This window comes from Ochotona curzoniae, unplaced genomic scaffold (assembly GCF_017591425.1).
Source record: "Ochotona curzoniae isolate NIBS_2020 unplaced genomic scaffold, NIBS_Ocur_1.0 contig_64, whole genome shotgun sequence".
Lineage (NCBI taxonomy): Eukaryota > Metazoa > Chordata > Mammalia > Lagomorpha > Ochotonidae > Ochotona > Ochotona curzoniae.
The window spans coordinates 12,774,399-12,792,444 of NW_024466502.1; the positions used below are offsets into that span (position 1 = coordinate 12,774,399).

General features: G+C 44.5%; 1 protein-coding gene across 2 annotated transcripts in view; it reads right to left on the bottom strand.

The window, feature by feature from the left end:
• The window catches only part of GPC6 (glypican 6), a 996,155-nt gene that overhangs the window by 15,459 nt on the left and 962,650 nt on the right, over window positions 1-18,046 (bottom strand). For both annotated transcript variants that reach the window (XM_040991023.1, XM_040991022.1), the window contains one exon: window positions 2,050-2,186. In XM_040991023.1, coding sequence (XP_040846957.1) covers window positions 2,050-2,186 — 137 coding nt within the window. The remainder of the gene's footprint in view (window positions 1-2,049; window positions 2,187-18,046) is intronic.

An 18,046-nucleotide genomic window follows, 5' to 3' on the forward strand; every position in this document is an offset into this window, starting at 1 on the left:
GGATACCCCTCACCCATTGAGAAGGCGCACAGTTCATTCTGCAACACCTGCTGAATCAGAATTGGCACTTCAAGCAATATTTCCAACAGGGTAGTCTGCACCCTCCAAGTTTGCAAAGCAAACCTTAGAAATGACAGCCTGCATGGACATCAGTGCCTGGATCTTCACCCTGTCTCAGGAAGTTGGCAAGGTCAAGGGGATGCAAGGAAGATGTCCTCTTGACCCTCTGTCTTATTGTCAGGATGAAGGTTGAAATACTGATAGGGTCACAATGCACATCTGTGCTTCCCATTTTTAGCCTGTTTAGTCAAAAAGGCAATGGGAACTTTCAGAAGTGCAGCTGAGAGTGGCAAGAGGTCGACAGTGCGTTCATATCCCAGCCCAGTCACTCTTCACGCAGCCTTGAGCATGGTTGCAACACGACAGATGAAACTTGCCATTGCAAGTCACCATCTGTTTCAACAGGCACTATTAGTTTAATAGAAGCTTTTTGGAAAATTAAGATAATCACCACAGTAAACAGGCATAGCCATTTTCTATTTTTGACTTGTAGAAATTTGAAGTAGTAATGTTTCTGAATCACGGAATTTCAGTACAGCGGTTTGGAGATGGATGCAGAAAGTAGTGAGAACAGCCGGGTGATGGAAGATAAGTTTGGGAAATGCTAAGACAAAAGGACTGCAGGAGTGGATGGAGCCAAAACTGTGTTTATCTGATGGATAAAACAGAGGAAGAAAGGCTGGGGTATGAGACTTCCATGTGCACGCTGAGCTTTAAACTCCACAGTGGGCCAATATCAGAGGTCATGCTTGTTTCTTTTCTGTATCCATTGACACTTGTTGATAGGTTTTTAAAATAAAGGTTCTGGTTCTTCTATTTCACATAGGTGATAAGAATAAACCTTCGTTTTCATCATTTCACAATTATTCCTACACACTTAAAGATGCCATATGAGGTAGTTTTCAGTAGCTTCTTAATAATGGGAATGTCCTTCTGTACACTTAGGATTTAAAATTTTGATATTGTATTTTGGACATGTTAAACTGGCTAATGGCTCTTTTCGTAGCTTTTGCCTTGTGGGAGATTTTCCTGGTTTGGTTACTGATATTAATATCAGTGGATAGAAATGCGAGTCAGCAGCAAGAAATATCATGCACCATGGACCCACTTACATTTCCTGCTTACCTGCAGCAGTTTCTTCTGAACTGCACCTTCCAGTACCTTCTGGCTTCTTATGCTTGAAACCACCCCAGAAAGACCCCAGAAAAGACTCCCCTCTGAGCTTCCCCACCTGCTAGTCAATCCCCTAAGATTCCTTGAGTTCAGTTGGCCAGCTGCTTCACCCATCTGCAGCCTGCCGGATGAAGACTCCAGCAGATTCTTCTCCTCATATTCTACCCTACTTGCCAGCTCCCAGACAGTTCCCCTGATCAACTTCTCCACCCTGTGAAACTTGAGCCAAGTCTGTTTTGGAGCTGAATCAACTGATTCAAGAAAGTCCATTTTAGATGACTGCAGCATTGGTCAGCGAGCCCTCTCTTCATCAGGAGGTTCCTTGGGACTTCCTGAGGCATGGGGGCTTTCCTGGTTGACCTGCAGCTATTCTTTTCCACCTCTCCAAGGAACTTGGTAGCTTTTTTTTTTCTCCAATGGTGATTTGTCATTTTCTGTTTAACTTAGGATTAAAGAAATACAGCTCTGCAAATTTAACTATGGCTAAAAATAGTTCTGCTATCTTTAAGTCATTACGTGAACATAAAAGGGCTCTCTGTGATCTCAGGGTGTCTGTAACCTGGCATCTGTGTCTGTGCCTCCATCCTCTTCCAGTGGCAAGACATTTAGAGCAAGGATTCCACGCTTAATGGCACCTTGAGAAGAAGTGCTCCCAGGAGCCCATCAAACCTGTCACTCTCAACAGCTGTTGCTAAGGGGCGACGTATCCCTCCACCCTCTGTTGCTTTTTGCATAAACCGATCTGCAGCATTGTGCCAGCACAGCCTTCCAAGGCTGGCCATGCTGAGGCACAGCCGGGCCTGCAATCCCCCTCACCTGGCTTTGCTGTGCCCATTCCAACATTCCTCTTCATTGGATGTGCCCACGGTGACACCCTCGTCTTTGCAGATAGCGTAGGCTAACGCCGACCAGACTTTTTTAGAGAGCTTCAATTTCTCTTTTATGTCTGTGACCTGATCAAAAAAGCAAGGAAATTGAGTGAGCATCGTCCCAGGGGTGTGGTACAACTGATGTTTGCAAAAGCTGTGATGTGAGGAATGCGGGGTCCCCTACTCCCCTTGAAAGGCATGCTGTGTGGCAGGGTCTGCATCTCCATTCCCACGGCTCCCCTCTCTTAGTCTTCCTTTGACCTCAGGAGCAGTCTCCTGGTAATTGGCTCTATGTTTTCCATCTTTTTCTCACCTGCCATGCTTTGAATTAAACATGTTGAGAGCATCTCACTTGGCTTTGGGTCCTACTTCTGCGGAGAGTCCCTGCTGCTAATATCCTATGCATGTACTCTAAATTCATCTGTCTGGGTATCAGATCGATGCAACAAAACAATGCACTTTCCCCAGGACTGCCTGCAAGATTTGAATGTTTCTACTGACTCAGCTTCTGTAATCCTGAAGTATGTGCTCTAGGATTCTGCACAGACTTCCATAGCAGGCACCTGGGCGGGAAACCAAATCCACTGAGCATCCTCTGGCATCAAAGAGGAAAGATCATCCTGAGTAGGGGGAAGAGTCCTCTACTGAGCCCAGTGGAGATGAGTCCCAGCACCTTCTGTCTTTTCAGGCCTGCCAATGACTCTGTATTTGGCGAAAAGGGTAGCGAGAAGATTCTAGCACCACGTGGCTCATGCAGTCACAGCCCAATTTCCCATTTTGTTTCCCAATGCGAACAATGAGGAGCCTGTGGGTAGATTTGATGCATGTGTTCTGGGGTTCAATGGTGTCTCTCCAAATCCATATATGAAAATCCAAATTCCATGTAGTTAAAAATGTAACCTTGGGCATGGTGTGGTGGCCTAGTGGCTAAAGTCCTCACCTTGAACACCCCAGGATCCCATATGGACATCGATTCTAATCCTGGTGGCTCCACTTCCCAAAAGACTCTCTGCTTGTGGCATAGGAAAGCAGTCTAGGATGACCCAAAGCCTTGGGACCCTGCACCCATGTGGGAGACCTGGAAGAGACTCCTGGCTCCTGGCTTTGGATTGGCTCATCTCTGGCCTTGGAGGCAGTGTGGGGTGTGAATCATTGGATGGAAGAGATTTCTCTCTGTCTCTCCTCCTGTGTATCTGACTTTCCAATAAATATAAATAAATCTTTTAGAAAGTGTAGCCTTATTTTGAGATTGGTTCTTGCCAGAAGTAAGGCTGCGAAAGTGAGCTCAGTGAGTGTGCCCTAACAATTCAGCTGGCATCCTTGCAAAAGGGGCAATCAGGACCCAGAGACGAACACAGAAGAAAGCTGACGAGAAGAGACCCAGGAAGAAGACGGTCCTCCACAAGCTCAGGAGAAGGTCTGGACCAGACCCCTCCCTCACAGCCCTTGGGAGGAACCCGTCCTGCTGGCAGTGTGAGCTCACACTCCGGTCCCCTGACGAATGAGATGATGCCTTATTTTGGCATATATGTTAGCTAGCATGTATGTAGTCTTTTATCACAGCATTCCTAGGAAACTAAGACAACAGCTCAAAGCACTGGCAGGGACTAGGCTGTCTGAGCAGCTCCTAGGATCACTACTAACTGCCCCGGGATGTGGGCATGTTACAGGCAGGAACTTGCCACACTTCCCCCTTCTTCAGGTAAGTCATGCACAAAGTAGTCTTGTGGGCCTCTTGATAGATATAGTGCTCAGGCAGCTGGAAACTCACAGCCCACCTCTGGTCCTGATGGCACATCAGACAAAATCCAACTCGGGGCCATTCTACAAGTGGCAGTCATGAAAGGAGAGACTGAGGAGACTCCCTGGTGAAGATCAGGAGATGCAATACCCAAATGCAGCATGTGGCTCTGAGTTGGATGCCAAACCAAGGAAATGGTTTCTGCAAAGGTATTGTTGAGACAGTGGGCAGTTTGTCTACTCTCCCTCTATTGGACACTGATAGGATAATGTCAGTGTTCATTTCCTGAGCACGAGGTTATACTGTGGCAGTGTGGAAGGCCATGTTGCTAGGAGATCCATATTGAGGTGGTTAGGACCTAAGGATCTATACTGGCTCAATATAACAAACAAAGGTAAACTACAAATATTCATACAGTCAGAGTGCAAAGGAAGCAGATTTTTGATCATTACATATCTAGTTAAAATACCTGTGATAAAAAAATACAGTTTACAGTGAATTTCATTTTTTTCTAAATAAAACATGGAAAAAATCCCTCATATTAATTAAAAAATGTAGTGGCCAAGACAGCGAGTGAGAGAGGAGAATGTCCTATTCCTCCAGGTGCCACATGGCCATAGGAAAGTGCAGGACAGAAGTCACCACCCAGTTCCCGACGTGGGTGCCCAGCACCCAGTCACTTGGGCCATCACGCCTGCCTCCCAGGTCTGCATTGGCAGGGTCCAGCAGCTGAACGCAGGCACTCAGAAGTGGGAGGTGGGCACTGTCCCTGGCATCCTAACTACTGGGTCCAGTGCCTGCTCACTCATCTTTAGTTTGTCATGTATCATGTCCGCAGCCTCCGAATCAGGCTGACAGCCACAGGCCAGTCATTTGCACTCTTTTCAGCTCAAACTCCAGCGAGAGAAATGTGCATTCCATATTTATAAATAGTTCTGAACACGCTCACCATCATTAGACCTGTGGTACTGGCAGGCTCCTGCTGTCCCATAGGAAAGCACAATGAGGAAGCTTACTTCATTCTCAAGTCCTACCGTCATGCTGTGGGAATCTAAGCCAAATGCACACATTCTGTGATTCAGAGAAAGCATACAACAGTATAATGTCCCGCAGGTATCACCTGCGTTAATATTTGCAAAACTGAACGGAGAGTGCTGTGCTGTTTGCTTTGTCTTTGAAGTCACAGTCAAGGGTTGTCTTCTGCCAGGTGTGGTCTCTCCCCTCTGGAGCTCCATAGCCACCCTCCTGCCTTGCACAGTGTGCTTCTCTTAATTATAAGAACCGATCTGTGTGAGCTTCACCTTTCCAAGGGTCGCGGGCAGTGTGTTTCTAGATGGCAGGGGTAAGGCTGGGTCTTGTTTTCATCCTGAGTGCTTCGTGCGGGTTGAAAGATCCAGCACTCAAGTGTACCGGTGACTCAAAGTGTTCAAGTGTCCCGGATTTGTGATGCTGAAGTAGCAAAGTCCTGGGGAAGCCAGGAGGGGTCACCATGCAGGTGTCAGCACATATTAGTTCCCCAGTGAATGTTGATTGAAATAATGGGTCTCATTGTCTCAGTCTGTCCCAAGATTAGGGACAGCAGTCACATCGCCGACCAGTTGGAGTCATGATAATGCATGTTCTTCATCTCTAAAGGGATGATAGGGGGTTGGGGGGCTTTGGCCTGGTAAGTGAGGGGCCCTCCTTATGATGGATGTGTGGGTCCTCTCTGGTTGCTCCCCACGGTGTTTTGTAACCAGAACATGTTCCCTCTGGCATTTCAGTAACTGTGCATTTTTGTCATGCAGTTGAAGGGGATGACCGCAGAAGAGCAGTGGGAAATGTAAATGGTGCTTTAATGTTCTGCACGGAGGCCTTGGCCACGTTACCTCCAGACTGCGGTGGTGCGGCAGCCAGCTCAACAGATGGACACTGTTAGCACCGGGTAAGATCATGCCTTTGGTTCTCAAGTAGGTCTGAATGATTGGTTTATTTTTTGATATCAAGGATTTTTTAAAATTACTATGAATTCTCATGCCATTTAGCAATGCCTTCTCACTTTAATTTTTGATTTGTGAATAGCAGATGCAACTGCTTTGCTCTAGCTCCAGACCTAACTTTTTCCTCCTCTGGAAATTTAAGTGCACACAGGTGGGAGAACTAAGCTGTATGTGAACAAGTACTTAGTACAAGTATGCCGCTGACACTAACAGTAAGTCCTGATTCATTAATAGCACAAGTTTTCTGGGAGCAAAGACTGCTATCACATACACAATTTCAAAAAGTTTCCTTTTTTTGCTTCCTAAATCTGCCAGCTTAAGAATTAACTTTCATCCATACTTATTTTACAAATAGTATTTGCTGTTGTCAATATTATATTGGTAATTCTATAGTATTAGCATTATCAATCGTACCTGAGTATGAACATTGTGTCATCTATGCTATTCATAGATTCTGAAAGTTTAGCAACTTCTGTCATGGTACAGAAATCTGATCCCCAAATATATCATTGAGGTTCGCAGGAAAACATGGGCCTTCTCTGGGACTTATCTGGACTTCATTCTGATGTCTGATTGTTTCCAATACTCGACAGACACCCGCTGTGGAAGCCAATGGTACCCTTCTCACACCCACCCTCACAAAAACTGGGAAATTAGACAAAAGAGAAAGGAAGCTGATGGGTGAAATGGCAGCTAACAACACAGTGATTAGTACAGACAAGGAACAGAAAGAGGGCTCACCCAAGCGCTCGCTCACTCTCCTCTTCCCCCCAAACTCTCTCATCTGACATCTTTACTTAAAGACGCTGCACATGGTTTTTAAAGCTAGGAGAAAGGATTTGGAATATTTTCACCACAAAGAAATGACAAGTACTGGAGAAGATAGGAAATAGGTGTGTTTGCCTTGATTTGAAAATTATGTAATGTGCACATTTATCATATAACTTAATACCAAATAAATGCATATATCCTTTATTTATCAGTTTACAAAATATAATTAACCTTTCCCTAAATATTTAACCTAAATCTCGTCATCAAATTTCTTGCTTAGCTTCCTGTGTAATTTTAGGTAATTCTAGCGATGGGGTTACACATTCTAGAACATTCACGAAGAGGTCATCAGGATACCCAGTAACATAGGTAGCATGCTAGAGGATAGCTGCTGACTTTGACTCTTTAAAAAAGGGAAAAGGAGTAAATGCATTTTTTTTTAAAGGGAGGATGACTGTTTTAGAAGGAAAGAAGCTCCGAAGTCACGCCATCCTAGCGCTGTGGCAGGCGCTTACTGGATCCCAGGTTTGGAACTGGGGCACAACTGTGAAATCTGGTTTTGAGCTCGTTGGGAGATTCTGATTCCAGATTAGGAAGTAGGTGGTGTTATTGAATTACTTTTGCCTTTCTCAAGTGTGGTTATAGTCCTGTATCAACAGGGCATTGCCATCACTTGGATGAGATACACAGGAACAATTGTCATGGTGATTTTACTCACTTGAAAATAACCAAAGTAAACTGCTACTGCATCTACATGATTTTTAGTTTCACTCTTTTTTTCTTTTCCAACCATTTCAGTGTTGTTGGAAAGTTCTAAAAATGAAAAATTGGGAAAGAAGAAAGGCTTTGGTGTCAGAACACGTGGCCTTGAAGAGTCTTGCTGGATTCAGCGTACGGTAGTAACTGACTCAGAGGAATAGGAGTTCCCTGTGTGCTTGCACTGAGCGAAGACACAGCTCTGTGCCGAGAGACTATCATTATGTCCTTTGCGCAACTGGGAGATAAGGGCTTAGAGAGGCACACCTAGTAATTGGGGGAGATGAGATTCAAATGCAAGTGCAGACTTGGGAATTGTTACCCTGAAGCGCGAGGCTTACTGGTGTCATTTCTTACTGTTCAAGCCTTCAAAACGTGGGTGTTAGACTGGTGCTGCATCTCTGGGCGTGTGCATGGGAATCCATGTGATACAGGATAAAAATATTAGAATCTCTAATTTTGAAATGTCAAAATACAAAAGGAATGGAATTTTCCTAATATTTTACATAATGTTTGATATTGCCTTGGGTCCATAAGGGGATGGCCATTTCCCAATTATCCAATAAGACAAATCAGACTTTCACAGTGGGAAGGGACTGTAGCAGGATCTCGCATCTCTGTTAGCTGCTGTGGTGTTGAAACAACACATGTGCTAGATAAATGCACGTACGGATTAGCCTGTCTAGTGTGAACTAATTCAATGGAATAGTGACTTAAAATGACTTTGAGAAAGAAACTTTGGCAAACGGCGCAAGCACAAGTGAGCAATACTAAAACAGCAGGCATGATATTTCTCTGGCTCTGGATACATCTGCCACATTACAAAGTAGCAATAACAAGGAGTCTTTGCTTTTGTTTTTATCCCAAACTTAAGTTTCTGTTTTTGTATAAACATCCTACAGTAGTATGTGAATTCAGTGATACTAACATATAACTAATTATAAATACTTGGGAGCTCTTGGTCCCAGACTTTTTTTCAAACTGAGGGGCAGGACTAAATTTTGAGTTTAATAGTCTATAGCACAGAGGCTTGGGCAATGTATTTTGAATCAGTGACTTAGCAAGCAAAAATTGAGTAACATCCAGTGAAATTGGTTTAATGAGACAGGAACATGTAATACAGTCAGGGAAAGTTCCAATACAGTGGTTAAATAAGAAAGAAGGCTTTTCTTGCCGTGTGCCTTCATTAAATGCTTACTACGAGCCTTCCATTAGTCAGGCTTTGTGCTAGACTTGTGTGTTTAAGGGCTTGTGGCTGCACGGTTTGGTGTGAGTAAACACCGAGGGTAAATGTTACAGTCTGTAAGCAAGGGGTGATGGAAGCACGGATTCAGCTGGTCTGGAATTTCCCTTTCTGGAAAACAGGCTCATCGTTCTGCACAACGAAGGGCTGGCTGACGTTTGCGCTTTGAGGATCGCTGAATGCTGCCGAGGGGAGGACTGGGAAGCAGCACAGTTAGTGACTGCTCTCCAGGGGGATTCTAAACAACAAAAGCACATCATGTCCTCCCGCACTGCCACCTCCAGGTTTGGGACGCTTTCAACCTGGCAGAAGCCATGAGCCCTGGCTGGGCCACTGAGCAGCGGCTGTGTCTCTCCCAACTCGCAGGGCCTAAGTACCTGAGATTGAGTAAACATCGCTCAGAGTGTACCAGGGACTTAGGAAATAGTTGGTGAGTGAATGCATATATGAAAAGCATTGCTGATGCTACGAGAAGCTAAGATTTCGCAAATGATCGATTATCTGCCAGTTCAGGGTCTTCTGGGCTTCCCTTTGGAGCATAAGGATGACAAATGGCGTGGCAAATTGGTCTTTTCCCATGGCCTGCTGAGTCCCAGAGCAAGAGGGGGACCTTGGGCTACCCTTCATGTTCTCTAATTAGCATGCCAGGGTCCCGCCATGCCCACGTCATTCCACGTGTCATTTACACAGGCCTGGTGGAACTGCCTCCAAGACCTCCGAGGCAGTCTTGGCTTGGGGCAACCCAAGAATTTAACCAAAAAAATGGAATGAATCTTATCTTAAGGAGTCATTACAGTCCTTAAAAAGATGTTCTATTTCTAGTACCTTCCCTTCTTGTGGTATCCTAGGAAAGGGACCTGTTGAATTATGATTCGGAGGCGTTTTTGAACTCTGTTATTACATTTTTCTACTATGAATTAAATTTCTCATTTTATTTTAAAGGCAACGAAAGATTCTCCATCAGCCGGTTTTGCTCCTCAGGCCACAGCCCTGAGAGCGGAAAGCCAGACCTCTGGGAGCTCGGTCTGGGTCTCCTCCCAGGTGGGGACCCATGAAGTTAAGCCATCCTCCCCTCCTCCCAGCATTCACCGCAGCAGGAAGCTGCATCACAAGCAGAGCAGGGGTGCAAACCATGTGCTCAGACACGTGATGCAGCTGTCCCAGGTGCCAAGGAAGCACTGCACCGACACCTGCCTCATCCACCCACATAGATATGCTTTGGCTTTCTGCTGCAGGACATACACCTGTGGCTGAGTCTCCTTCCCCTCCGGCCTGGATTGTTTATTTTGTCTCAGTCCCCCATGTAGTGACCCTGGACCACCTGCTGTCTTCCCTCAGCCATTCTTAGACCAGGATTCTCTTTGCTGGCCACTTGCTCTCCCCTGGCCACAGGCCCCATTTGCTTAGCACTTCAGAGTGATTCCGGTGGCCTGTTTCATCTGCATGAAAATATAACAGGATGTAAATAATATATACCATATCTTTAAGAAAAAAAGATGATTAATATTTAAAAGGCTATGCACTAAATAATACATCTGGAGGGGGGAAAACAGTGTGAATATTTCATAGGCTGAAGGTTATTTGTAAGCTTTGGAAAACAATCTGCTTAAAGAAATGAAGTTAGCTTGGTTTTAACCTCTTGGATGAGTCCAATTTGCTTGGTCAAGTTGGGGAACATTCACAGTACAGAAAACCATGTTTTGCGAGGTAAGAGTTAGTAGGCGGGTCTGGGAGACAGTGAACCCATCCAGCTTTACTCCAGAGGGAAGTGACCCGCTCTTACAGCACCAAGCTCTCTTCAGCCCTCTGTGTGAGCTTGCATCAAGATTCAAGCTACGCATCCTTCTTTAGTGATCAAACAAGGAGTGTGAATGTACCTCTTGATGGCAGCTCATGTTCCTTTGAAAACACATCCAGTCTAAAGTGGAGCATTGGAATTTGCTTAGTGTCAGGTGGAATACAGATTCTGGGGGGATGTAGCCAGATATGTGTGCATACAGTCTCCCTGGGGCTGAGGGGTCCACTGATGTCACAGCACTTGCGTCAGCTCTTAGTCTCTATGTTGGAGCCTACACTCAATTTGGTGTCTTCTGACAATGGTTCTTAGCACTCTGTGCACTAAGACATTAGTTTTCCATTTATTTTAAGTTTGTGGCACTGTTTGGTCTTACTTCTTCCATCTCAGTCTGTGCCTGTCAGCAGTGCAGTATTTTTTTGGGGGCGGGGAGTTCTACAGCACTTGGTGGAGAAATGACTTGTAATGTGCTTTCTTTGAGAGAATTTCTTGAGAAGTCTTGGGCATGACAGCAGGGTTCTGTTGAATCCAGTTTGTCCATTGGCCCAAAATAGACTTTGCCTGCATCATGCACCCAGCACTGCACTGTGGCCTCGGGTCAGTACACAACCCAGAACTCAACTCCACATCCTAGCTCTTTATCACACATTCCCATGGAATTCAATCACCACTTCAAGGCGATTACCATGGGACGTAATTTTCTTCCTGTGGTATGGTATTCTCAGCACTGCTCCCTAGGGAGACACACATGCCTGCATTGTGTAGGAAAAGCTGACAGATAAAAAAAAATAGGAAGTGCTACAATCTGAAGGTTCATAGAGAATATTCAGTTTTGTTGCATTTCTCAAAGGATTCGGAATTGGATGAAAAACTCTATGGAGTGTCAGCCATCCCCACTGGCCTCAGGTGTGGGGATTCTTGACTGGATGCTCCCACTGTATGAACTTGACCTTGCCAAAAACAGATGGAGCTTTTTCTGGAACACCACTGATCCTTGAGTGGAATATTATATGGGAAACAAAGATCTTGTCATGCTGTTGAGGCCCAGGTTGGGTGGTCTGTTTTAAGAAATCAGTAACATTTTTTAAAAATCTTCATGTTTGAATCTACTGTTCTGATTGTCTTTCATTGCCTAAGGTATTAAGTTTGAGGCAAGTAAGTGTAGCAAGCATTCTATATTTCCTTGACAGATGACACCATCAGACATTGAACTGTTGAATTTGACAGTGAAAAGAACAGAGACGAAACCATGTCGTCTCTGTGAAACAGAGTATAACTTTACATGGTGACTGTCTCAGTTGTGGAGCTATTTACTTCTAAAGATGCTCAAACATGCAAATGACTTTAGGGAGTGGTTTTACAACCCGCTCAAGGAGTAGGATGCTGAGTAGGGCTGCAAGTGTCAGATTGCTGGAACGTCCTGACAGTGACTTGCTTGCTCTCCATCTAAATACCCCAAGGACTGACAGGAAAGAGGATGTGGGACTTGCTGAAGCAAGTGACCGGCTTGGGCTGGACAGTCCTGGGGATCTTCATGGACACACTAACCACACAGCATGGGTGAACCCCTGTTCTGCTGGTGGAATTGTTACTGTGCCCCCAACATCTTTGTCTTGCTTTGCTTTATTCCTTCACAGCCTATTGCTGGTCTCATGCTCTAGAAGTGAATTGTGGTTTTGTGTGTCTGCTTCCTTTCAAGTCATTCCTGACTTTGGGCATGTGCAGTCTCCCCTCATTTCATTCTTTGCTGTTTGGGAGACCAACCCTGTCCTCCATGGTGACTAGCTTTGGCCTCCATCAGTTCTTACACACCATTCTGCCTGTGTAGATGCAGACATCTGAGAGGAGCCTTGATCTAGAATATGAACTGAGTGCTGATTCTAAAGGAGGTTATTAGATATGCAATCTTTCCAGTGCTCGGTCAACGGGAATCTCAGGGGTAGCCCAAGATAAAAAGGAATCAGTCCTTGGAATTCATGTGCTTAAAAACTGACCTGTCTTCCATTCTGTTCTCATACACAATAAAAACTTGTGGAGTTCTTTGTGGTGTGAAAAGCATGTTTCTTAAAGAGTCAATCAGTTATTTTGAAAAACAAGGTTAGAGAGAGAATCCCTTCTACCCAATGGCTCACACCTCAGATGGCCTCAACAGTCCATCTGTGTCAGGCTGAATCCAGCAGCCAGGAGCTTCCTGCTGGTCTCCCACATGGGGGGCAAGGGCCCAAGCACGTCTGTTGCCTTCCTCGGTACATTGGCAAGAACCTGCATCAGGAGCCAAGGAGCCAAGGAGCCAAGGAGCCAGGCCTGGAGGCAGCAATGCTGTATGGGATACCTGTATTGCACACAGTGGTTAACCCTCTGGGCCCAACACCAGCCCAAAGAAGCAGACTCATTTTACTTTCCCTGGATTTCCTATTAGAACGGACAGGATCATGGCAGTGACCTGGCCCTGACCTTCTTGAAAAGCTCTAATCTGGAAATTACTATTCACTCAAGAAACTGCCAGGGTTTTATGGAATAGCCCAATTTAGCAAATGTAAGAAAAATGGATGTTCTAAGCTTCTAGTCTTGGCTGAATCATTTTGATTCTTTGCTGTTACTTCAAATTTGCAACCTTTATATAAGTGGTTTGATGACATTTAGAAAATCCCCATGCCATCTCATTATTGAAATAATAACAGGGAATCTATTAAGCTCATAGCTACCTGAAGTTGTGCTGATAATAGTTACTTATTTCTAGTACTTGTTTGCTAATTAAGAAAGTGCAATTGGGGGTGGGTGGTGGTTGTGAGATGGATCAACTGGCTAATTCTCTACCTGCAAGCACCAGCATCCTGGATAGGTGCCAGCTTGTGTTCCAGCTGCTCCACTTCCCATCCAGCTCCCTGCCTGTGGCCTGGGAAAGCAGCAGAGGATGGCCCAAAGCCTTGAGACCCTGTATCCACGTGGAGACCCAGAAGATGCTCCTGGCTTCGGATCAGCTTAGCTCTGGACAATGGGGCCATTTAGGGAGTGAATCAGCAAGTTAAAGAGTATTCTCTCTCCTTGTTTCTGTAAATCTGCTTTCCCAATTAAAAAAAATCTGAAAAACAAGAAAGAAAATAGGCACAGCAAAACATTTCACTTTACACTTAGGTGTCCCTACTGTTTTAGGGTTTGTCATTTGGGATGTTGTTCTTGCACAGTTATGCTGAAAAATACTCTCTGGGTCTGAAGCACCCTAGAGGTTTGGGACTCAAGACAGAACAGAAAATATCTTTTTTTCTCACCCCAGTCTGGTGTGATTGAGAAAGCCCGTAGGAAGATACTGAAAACAGGATTCCATCCAACAGTGAGAGCACTCATGGAGCCGTGTATTCATCAGAAAAGTCATTTATATTACAGTAAAGAGAAATATTCTGAAAATGGCAGACAGAAATCAGATTTTTCTAAATTCCAAACCATTTAGGATAGAGATGGGCTGTCCTAAATCTTTTACACAAAAGACCAGCACAAAGCACATATCTTTTGGGCCTGTGAAATTTGACTTATGCTTAGCTGTAGACTTGTACCGCCCGGTATGTAAGTACTGTCTTTGCCTCTGTGTTGTGGTCATCACACATCATAGCCCATTGTACTGAAGTCTTCTTGATACGTTGACCTGAGCAGTGGTTTAATGGCCCGTGATTTGGGTTTATGAGAATTCTAGAAACAGTAGGATGAGATGCTATTAAATACACATGCAGGGATATGAGCCACGGGGCCCATGCATATCTCCGGACCCAGGCTGGACCACAGGGTCTCTCCTTGAGGAGAGGACAGAGTGCTATTGTGGATAGCTCTCCCTGTGACTGTGAACATCCCGAGGCAACAGCTTGTCCGTTTCCTTTGCTTTTTCCTGTTGCAAGGATTTCCCCCATGCTGCAGGGAATGTGTGGACAGGGTTTCTGTCTTTTGTCTCAGATGTGTGTCCCTTCTGCTAGTACAGTGCTAGGACAGTAGCTGTGCTTAGTAGCTAGTGAATGGATGAATGGAGCAGAGTTGGCCAAAGGAGAAGTCAGTTCTGGCCTTCCAAGAGAAACTGTCAATGAGATACACATTCTGGATTTCCTTACTCTAAATAAGCTGATTGCTCCAGGGAGCATGTCTCCCTTGTAGGCATCCCTTCCCCTTATTTTATGGAGAAACGATTGCTTGGGGTAGTCAGTTCAAGTAATCACGCATACATGTACATACTTGCACACATGTGTATCTATACACATGCTTAGTGTTTATAATATACTGGGAACTTTATACGCTGGGAGTATCATGATTATGTGCCATGGTCTTGCATTCAATGAACTTGCCACTGTGTATAGGTATTACACACACACACACGAAGAATACACACATCGATAAATCAGAATAATAAGTGGATGTTATGGCTAAAGGGTATAGGAGTTGAGAAGCATAATCAGTGTTTTAATGTAGTGGAGGAAGTGGGAAAGAAGAGGGCTTCCGGGAAGAGGTGGCAGCTGAGTGGGAGTGTGAAGGGTGCAGAACATTCCACGAGGAGAAGAGTTGGATAGGACATTTTGTGTGCAAGAGGGACTGATGAGACACTTCATGTGTGGCCAAGAGGAATCAGGGACACAGCGCACAGAGATAACTGGCACCATCTCTATAAATTGATTTCAAAATGGGAGGAAATGCATCCTCCTCTTAACACCAACTTGCTAAGATTTAATAAAGCTCAGCGAGGGCGTCTATTGCTAGGGCACTTGGAACTGGAAGTTGGTAATGAGAAGAAGCCGCACCACGGGGACAGATGGCATAGGGTGACTAAACAGCACTTTCTTGGAAATCAAGTTCTTAACCCTGTGAGGTAAATTACCTGTTCCTGGGCGCCATCTGGTTGCGTTAAAGATCCAATCTACCCCATGGGGCACCGACTAGGGAGAGCTGTTTTCTCCTCTCATGATTAGACCCAAGTGATATAATTGTACTTGACTTTCACCTTTAGATTGGAAGCACCTGAAAACCTGAATGAATGCTCTCCGTCTCCCATGTCTTCCACAAACTACAAGGATGTCGGCAGCCACACTCCATTCCCACTTCCCACCCTGCTGAGGTGGGAAGGAAACTGCTTTGGGAAATGCAAAATGCTACCCTAGGCCGAGCAGCAATGGGTCCGGGGCACCTACCAGAAACAAAACGAAGTATCCAAGTTTGGATTATATATGTCATTTGAAAGCTTCTGGTAGCCACCTCTAGTATCATACAATTGGACTAAGTGATTAGCATGTGGTTAGGGTGGCTGCTGGGGACATCCGAATCCCGTTTCAGAATGCCTGGTTCACATGCCAGCTTGCCTTCTGCCCCAGCTCTCTGATGATGAGCATCCTGGGAGCAACAGATGACGGCTCAGGTAGCCAGGTCTTTGCCACCCACATGGACACCTGACGTTGAGTGCCCGGCTGTTCTCTTTGGCCTGGCTCGGTCCCAGCTTTTGTGGGCTTTGCGGAATGGAGCTGAGTGGGAAAGCTCCCTCTTTTGGTCTCTATGCATTTCAAATACATAAAATCAATAAAAATGCTTTCCGAGGAAAAAAATACATTGATATTTATCCTTTAATAATTAATCTTGTTTCATCTAACATATTAAAAATATTACGATTTTAGTGCATAATGAATATGAACATGTTTAAATGAGATTAAAAAATCATCTTTCTGAGAAAGAGGATCTCTGATTCCTTGAATGCCTGCTCTGTGGGCTGGCACTGCCGCCTCCTGCCACGAGCATTCGTAGTAGGAAATGGAATCAGGAGGAGGACCAGGACTCGAACCCAGGCACTGCAATGTGGGATGTGGCTATCTCACCTGGCAAGCTCATTCACCAGGAAAATCACGTGCCCATTCATGAGATATATTTTTGGGGTAGCATTTAAAAGATGGTTTGCATTTTATACCGAGAGCCCATCTTTATTTAGTCCAGGGCCTTGCCAGTGCCAGGCAGATGCCTGGGGCTAGTGCCTGCTGCTTTGGACGACACAGGTGCCAACAACATCTGGTGCCATTTTCCCTGACAGTGTATCAGTGCTATTTGCCATTCGTCTAGTGCCTGGTATGGCAGGAGTGCTTGATTTGAGAGCCTGCCCCAAGTCCTTCTTGAGTATACCAAGGAAAGACTCCCGAGAGTGTGGCCGTAGACTCTGGGCTCTGGGGTATTTCAGTGGACTGAAGGCAGGTTATTGACCTACTTTTAGCATGCCAGCATCTCCTGAATGTTTTAAGTAGATTGCACTTCCAATCAGCAGAACTCAGCTTTCTCTTTCCTTCTATGCAACTTCCTTCCCACCTCCCCACATCCCTTCGTCATCTGCTCCCAGGGTACCGGGAAAGGAATGGAGTTAACATCAGGTTGAGTTGAACATCTGCTTTGGACCAACCCATCCACCTGTCACAGATTTGTGTACAGATTTTTGGGCTTGCATTTATTTTTATTTTTGAAGTATACTCATCACGTGGAACAGTGCACAAATTGTATATAAACAGAATGACATTCCACCAAGTTGTTTCTGTTCCTAGTTGCCATTTATGGTGACAATTCCTACAAAGGAACACATCTAAAAATATGTTGCTGGGTCCATTCGTAAGATTCTACTCTGTTGAAAATTGTGTCAAGTCATCAATATGTACGGATTACAAGTTACTAAGGGCTGGTTTCTTATTCCTTAGCTGTAATTCTGAGTTGCATATGAGCACTGGGCATAAGAATGCATTGTAAAGAGAAAAACACCCCTGAAAAATTTGGCTCAGAGGTCACCTTTAGTGAAGCCAAGCCCCACTTGTGGCTGTCTAGAGACCTCCTTCATCATGGCCACGAGATGGCAGTGTTGCCCAATCTTTGTCCACCCTCTGCCCCCTTCTCACAGTCTTGTCCCACAGAATAAAATTGTACATTGTTCCATCGCATATAAAACTGACAACCCTGTTATTTTAAAGTTGAAACTGACAGGCTGTTATTTTAATGAGGTCTCCCAAAGCCAAGGTTAACCAAAGCTTTATTTCCCTACAAAATGTTAAGGCCACAGTTCTAAAAGAGACTGTGAAAATTTATATTATTGATACGTTGTACAAAGTTTAAGATTTTTTGACAAATGGAGCTACATGACAAAACAGGCACACACACACACACACATTTAGTCGAATTCTGCATTACAAACTGATTCAATTTTCCCCCAACAGGTCATTTTGCTGTAAGTTACATTCTTGCAAAAAAAAAAAAAAAAGAAAAGAAAAAGAAAATCTTTCCTATAATTATCAATTTCAAGTCTATTTTGAAGCAAAAGTATTTTATTTTTAGCACTTTGACTTTCTAGCCTAATGAGTCAAAGGAGAAGTTAGAGCTTATTTCAATCTCATTAATATTCGAAATGAAATCAGGTACAGCATATAATTCTTTGGTTCTTTGAAAGTAGCTTGGGTTCTGAACGGTAAAACTTAGAATTTCCCCTTACAATAGGCACCTGCACTGTGTGTGATGGCTAATGGCACTATAATTTCTTTCCTTTCCCTTGAAAAGACTTTTATGTTGATCTAGGAGGTATTGAAAGTCAGTTGCTAACTGTGCGAATATTAAAAGCCATCTTTCCCCAGGTGGTTTTGCTAATGTTTTTCACACCCTTTTGCCTACTCCAAA